The sequence below is a fragment of the Labrus bergylta genome, chromosome 14, assembly GCF_963930695.1.
Source record: "Labrus bergylta chromosome 14, fLabBer1.1, whole genome shotgun sequence".
NCBI lineage: Eukaryota > Metazoa > Chordata > Actinopteri > Labriformes > Labridae > Labrus > Labrus bergylta.
The window spans coordinates 20,539,872-20,546,172 of NC_089208.1; the positions used below are offsets into that span (position 1 = coordinate 20,539,872).

Here is a 6,301-nt window from a genome sequence, read left to right on the forward strand (position 1 = left end):
TTCTGCATTTTCATCTTTAAAAAAGTAACAAATTACAAGGCAAACATTTGATCCCACCAACATTTTAATGTCCATCTTTGTTTGTCTGTATATTGATCAATATATTTGTGTTACTGAATTGAACACATCTTTTGAGTGGGAAAACATTATATACATCATTTTACACTTAACCTTTTATAAAGTACTTCCTTTTGAATTGTTTACTTTCCTCAATAACCTCTATAGCCTCCTTACACAATTTATGACACTTATGTGTAAGGTAATGTTGCTCAACATCCCCTTAACAAAGTAACAAATTACAAGACAAATATTTCATCCAAGCAAAATGAGAGTGTTCATCTCTGTATTGATAAATATATATTATTATTATTTCCCAATTAAGCACATCTTCTTTTGAGTTAGGAATGTATATCATGATATTTTACACACAACCTATAATCAAGTATACTTCCTTTTAAACTGTTCATTTTCATCAATAGCCTTATAGCCTCCTTACACCATTTATGACACGATTAAAAAAAGGATAAACATGATTGAAACATGATCATTTGTACGTGGAGGCAGCTTTGCGAGATGCCCTTGTCCTCTTTTGACGAGAAGAGGGAGATGATGGAGAAGAAGGAGGTGAGAGAGAGGATGGGGATGAGGAGTTTGAAATAGAGGCGGAGGCAGGAGATGAGTCAGGAGAAACTGAACGTCTTCTGGTGGGACTGCTGCTCGGGGATCCACGGGGTGAGGAGTAGGGTGACAGGGCCTGGAGCATACGGCCGCTCCGCTCCTGGATCGCATGCTGAACAAGAAAAATACAGACATAGTTATGCTTTGTCCACAGGGGGCGCCAACATCGACACAACTCAAATGTTCCTCTCAGGAGCTCTGAAAAGCTTTATGTCTTTGGCATCTGCAAATATCAAGCTGTTTCATACTGACACCAAGAAACAAAACCTTATGACTAAATACTACGACTGCCTCTTGAGCTAAAAATGTCTTCACATCCTGTTTCACTTTAGTTAAATATTTACAGAACAAATGTTCAAAGATCATTTTTTTAGTATTATGGGTGGGGTGTAAGGGACTGTTTTTTGGGCAGGTGTAGTGAATTATGACTTTAGTGATTGAATGGCAACTGCATGAGTGCAACACTTCAGGACACGAATTCTTACTTATCCTAAATTACATAGAAAACCTCAAATTAAATGATTCTACAACCGTTTATAGGGAAGTGTGATTAATGTATGAATGTAAATTCAAAGGTAAACTTGCCCAGGCTCCGTCAGGTCCAAAGAGCTCCAGAAAGTTTCCGATGAATTCTCGCGACTTTTCTTCCCACTTGTGGATCAGGTCCTGGCTCTTCTCTTCCACTCTGTAAACAAAGTGTTTGGACTTTTCCTCCACCGTACGGACCGTCTCTTTCATTTTGTCCACCTGGTTCTGGAGTCTGTACTTCTTGTCCTGTTGGTAAAAGACAAAGCAAATGAACCATCAGCAAATGAACCTGTGTTTTGCATGAGCATTGTTTGGTTTGTACATGAGTAGAAGATAATGTTTACTGACGTTAATGAATCCAACGTTGAGATCTCGGGCTGTGTAGCCTCTCTGCAGGTTGCGTCGGACGTAGATGTCGTAGTCTCGGACGATGCGGGTGATCAGATCAGATGTGGAGATGCCTTCTGTCCTCTGAGTAGCCACAAACATCCCTGACAATAACAGCATAAATGATCATTAACTCACTAAAATGACCAACCCTATATTCCTTATTTGCATGATCATTGACATCTTCACCTGCTTCCTTGATATGTTTGTAGACGTCCTCTGATCCAGCGGAAGTGTAAGGGATGTCATCGTGGGCCACAAAGTCAATCTGTGAGTTTAACATTTCAGTGTTCAGAATTATTGAACTCCAGATAGCCGAAAAGAAGCTATGCGTTGAGTGAGCGTGTGACCTTTGACCTTGTGTTTCTTAAGGAACTCTGTGGTTAGCGTCCAGGGAGCGTCCCGCACCACCTCATCGACATAACGGCAGTGCGTAAGGGCGTCGTAGCGTTCAGCTTCTGTCATCACTGTATAGCCTTTAAACTTGTGAGTGAGTTCATCACTGCAGACTGAGGACACAGAGACAAGAGAGGGACTGTTATTTAGCCGAAGTCTGACTGTTCAGATAATATGGAATAATATGTCCTATTATCCATGTTGAGACACCATCATTCACCAACCTACAATGCTCTCTAAAAACAACTGAAGCCCCAGTCCCAACATGTGACCCCCCCCCCCCCTCCCAACGACCCACAGATGACCGGGGTTATGACTCCAGGCGAAACTAGGTCAACGACTCAACTAACAACTCTCATGTGAGTCATCCTTGATCATTAGCATGCTAATGATCCACAAGGGCTTACATTTCTCGCTCAGTCCTCCAGTAAGTTTAGAACTGAAGAAGCCTTTCGCAGCTGAGGTTAAACGTCTTCAAGGTCTTCACCAAGTCCAGTTGCCCTTGGATCAAGCCTTGAATTTAGTGAAAATAGTGAAGCTAATAACATGCCGTCAGTGTGTGTGTGTCCAAATGTTCTTTGGCTGTTGTAAAGCGGGCTACATTATTAAAAAAATAGTGTTAGGAAACGCAAGGTAACTTAAAATGCCAAGCCATGCAATGTGATACTCATATAATATTGCAGGACAAGCATATACACATATTGTAGGCTATATGTATCAATACGTTTAAGTAACTGACGGATAAAAAATGCCCCTTAAAAAAGGTCAAGTGCAGGATTTATTCATCCTCTACAAGTTGACGTCAGTTTCTCTTCTAGTCACATTTCATCCTTTAACCTATTTTTTTCAGCGGCCTGATATTATCCTGCAGTCATCTTCTTCTTTTTATTTTATCCCACGGTCAACTTCTTCTTTTGTCATTAAGTTGTGAGTCGAAGAGAAGAGAAATATGCTGAGTGCGCCATTTTGACATTGCCGTTATCATAATTTTGTCCCACCCCTAATAAAGAGACAGGGGTTTAGCCCCTTGCTCCAACATCCAAGTATCACTGGGCAAAAAGGGTGCCATTGAAGGCATTGCCCTAAGTCTGTTTTTATTATTGGAAGATCAGTTCGCTTGCACTGCACATTATTAGAATTTCAGTTTCAGGGTTCTTTCAGATTAGTATTCATGTTTTTATTTAATCGCAGTCCAGCGTTTTCCATTGTGTTTCTAGTTTGTCTACTGATAATGAGATCTGCACTTTACCTCCTACTATCAGGTGTGTGTTGGGGAACACATTCTTGGCCTGCATTAGAGCTCGAGCATGGCCTGAATGGAAAAGATCAAATATCCCATCTGCGTAGACCCGCACCGGGCGATGAGCTGCAAGATAAGAAATAAGAGGACATGTGTTGAACAAAACCTCAGCTCTCCTCTGTTATTTGTAAAGATGTTTTGATATTACCGGTATATCTTGAGGCTTAAGAAATGATCTGACAAGCTTTTATTCTGTTGCTCAATGTTTGGTTTAAATGACATCACACATTCCTGGAGAAGTGATAATAATAATAACAACAAGCATTTAATCAGGCCAATAAGTAGCAGTAAAGGAACTTTGGACTGATACTTGTATCACTTATTTTACAGCTGATATCAGCTCATACTAACATGCTGATGTTAGTAATTCTCCTATGCTCTCCCCTTATTCCTGTTCTGCAACTAGATCACACTAACCAGATCAGATCTTATTCTCCGTTTCATAATTAAGAATGACAATAAAATGATTCAGACCTGGTGTTCCCCTCCGTGCTTGTGCGATGGTCAACTTTTCATGAGGAACCTCCGACTCACAGCCCGTCGACTTGGCAAAAGGAGCCGGCTCCTTCAGAGCCTGAACACAGAGACAATAAGTGAAAAAAAAACATGTTAAACTTGACTACGGTTCGATTTATTCTCTTTCAGTTAAACTTCTTAAACAATTTTTATTCTATTCAGCAAGTGTTTTGTGACAGGAAACATGCAGAGTAAACGGTTGAGTATATTCCTAATCCTTGGGGCAATAAGAGAGTTTTACCTAATGTGCATATATCCTACTGTTGGATGTAAAATGTGGTAATCTGGGTCATGTTGCCTTTAAAACATGTAAAAAACCGTCCAACAAGACATCATGCAACAGCAGTGTTGTAACAGAATGGGGAATTGAAGCACTGTGACACAGTGGTTATACTAAAGGTTTCCATGAATAGAGCATGCTGTGTTTTTATGGTCACTGTGTCTGAGTAAAAAAGACTTCATGAATGACACAGACGAAATGAGTTGAGAAGAAAATAAATCAAACAAAATGGAAGAAGCAGACGACAAACATTGTCTTCAAGTTATGTGTGGGTGGATTTTTCCCATAATAAAAAAAACTGCATTAAACTGAAAATAGTGTTTTGCAGATTGGAAGTCCTCCCTGGATTTGGCATGATGGGAAAACATTACCAAAGCCAGATAAGGTTTGATTATATCTTCAGTACTAATGAGAATAACGCCAGCGTCTCTGTATGTAATGGACTTTGTGTTCTGTGTACATACATATAGCTTTATCTGCTGTGATGTAAGATATCCTTTGAACTCTGAAAATGTACAAATGTCTGGTGATTCTCTGACTGAATATAAGGTTGTTAAGTTCACATGCTTGATTTGTATCTTAAAGTGATCCGTACTTCTGGCGTGATGATAATTTTTTTGTGTGGTTCCTTGCTTCTTCTTTTAGGCCTCACTGGTAACCCTTTATTTCCCACTTTACACCCACACATACAAAGTCAACACACATACAGAGTTTCAAATGTGTGCAAGATACAACTAACATACAGTGTATACGCTATTAACATGCACCTTATGTGCTTGTGTTGAACAATTATTTCATAGATCCACACAATAAAACTGATGTTGATTAGATTCTATGATATCATGATAATGTAAAATTGTTCTCTATGAAAGACATGATTCATGGTTGCATTGTGTAACCCTCCACTCCCAGAGACAAATCCAATAACCAGCAGGAGAGTTATAAAAATACTATGAAAGTCTGAGAGACTTTTCTGAAGCCTTCACAAAAAAAAGGTTAAAAATAAAACACAAACATTTTAAGACAACCTGGATCTGCTTTGTTTGACTGATGGAGGATTAACTCAGTGGAGGAGTAAACTCATGTTTGATAGTAACTGAGCAGGACTTACCCCGCGGGGGCCTCCTCTCTGCCTCTGAGGAGCCTGTTGCTGCTGAGCGTTGCTGCCTCGGCCTCGTCTCCGTCCAGGCATCTTTCAGTAGATGTTCTGCTTTCCTGTCTTCTAACAACACTGCAGCACCTGCCGGAGATCTCTAAAGCTGAGTGAGTTTGTAAGTATACATCCCATCAGCCTGCCTGACCCTGATGACGGCAGAACGTAGTGAGCAAAGTTCAAGCTACTGTGGTAATCGTATTCACACATGTAGATTGTTTAGTCATCAATACTGAGCTGCTTCTCTTCTCATACAAGGAAGCTTTAAGTAAAGTTGTTTGAACTGTTACACTCAGGTTAACTCTAAAATCTACATGTGAAAGTCATGTTAGAAGTCAAACCTTAACCTTAAAAACTGCATATTGCTCATGAGAATAGAGGTTTCTAACAGTAAGCTAAGGAAAGTGAAAACGCGCAACTATATAGGTGACAGGAGGCGTTGTACTTGCAGCCTTTGGAAGCAAACACAAAAGCACGGTTTGTTCCGACATTTCACAGAGCTGTCACCCACAGAGCTGTCACCCACAGAGCTATGCAGTAGATTACGTAATTTCTGTTAGTAGAACAGTTCAGGTACATATCCAAATCAATGACTGGCATGCCTTGCCTGCTGGTTAGTAAATCCAGCTTCTGACGCCACCTTCTTTACTAAAGAGGTGTTTTACAATGGAGCAGTGTGAAGGCAGTTTATAGAGGAGGAAGAACAAAACAATGACAAACAGCATGTTATACTGATTATGAATCATTAAGCATTTATTGTATTTATTCAGAGATAAACATGAAGGATTTTAAGCTACTAATGACTAAAATGATACTGATGTGTCACTTCAATGTGTTTTATTAAATTGAAATATAACTAATTTTGTCGGGCTGTGAGATTCAAAGCACACTGACTTTTCCTCTAACACATCCTGACTTTTTTTTATTCTGGACAAAAGGTCAAGTATTGGATGAATGGTCATGAATTCTCCCCCTACATTAAGTCCCTCTCTGGATGAAATAATAAAAGTTCCTTTATAGTGTCATCAGCGCCACCCTCAGGTCAAATTATGAAACTGACTTA

General features: G+C 39.7%; 1 protein-coding gene across 1 annotated transcript; it reads right to left on the reverse strand.

Moving 5' to 3' along the window:
• Positions 1-46: 46 nt before the first annotated feature.
• Positions 47-5,415, reverse strand: pcyt1bb (phosphate cytidylyltransferase 1B, choline b). Its single transcript, XM_020633311.3, has 8 exons — positions 5,197-5,415; positions 3,764-3,863; positions 3,239-3,355; positions 1,951-2,102; positions 1,783-1,861; positions 1,555-1,697; positions 1,264-1,452; positions 47-790 (listed from the first exon to the last, which is right to left on the reverse strand). The coding sequence occupies exons 1-8, from the start codon at positions 5,275-5,277 to the stop codon at positions 545-547; spliced, it is 1,107 nt and encodes a 368-aa protein (XP_020488967.1). The 5' UTR covers positions 5,278-5,415; the 3' UTR covers positions 47-544.
• Between the last annotated feature and the right edge of the window lie 886 nt (positions 5,416-6,301).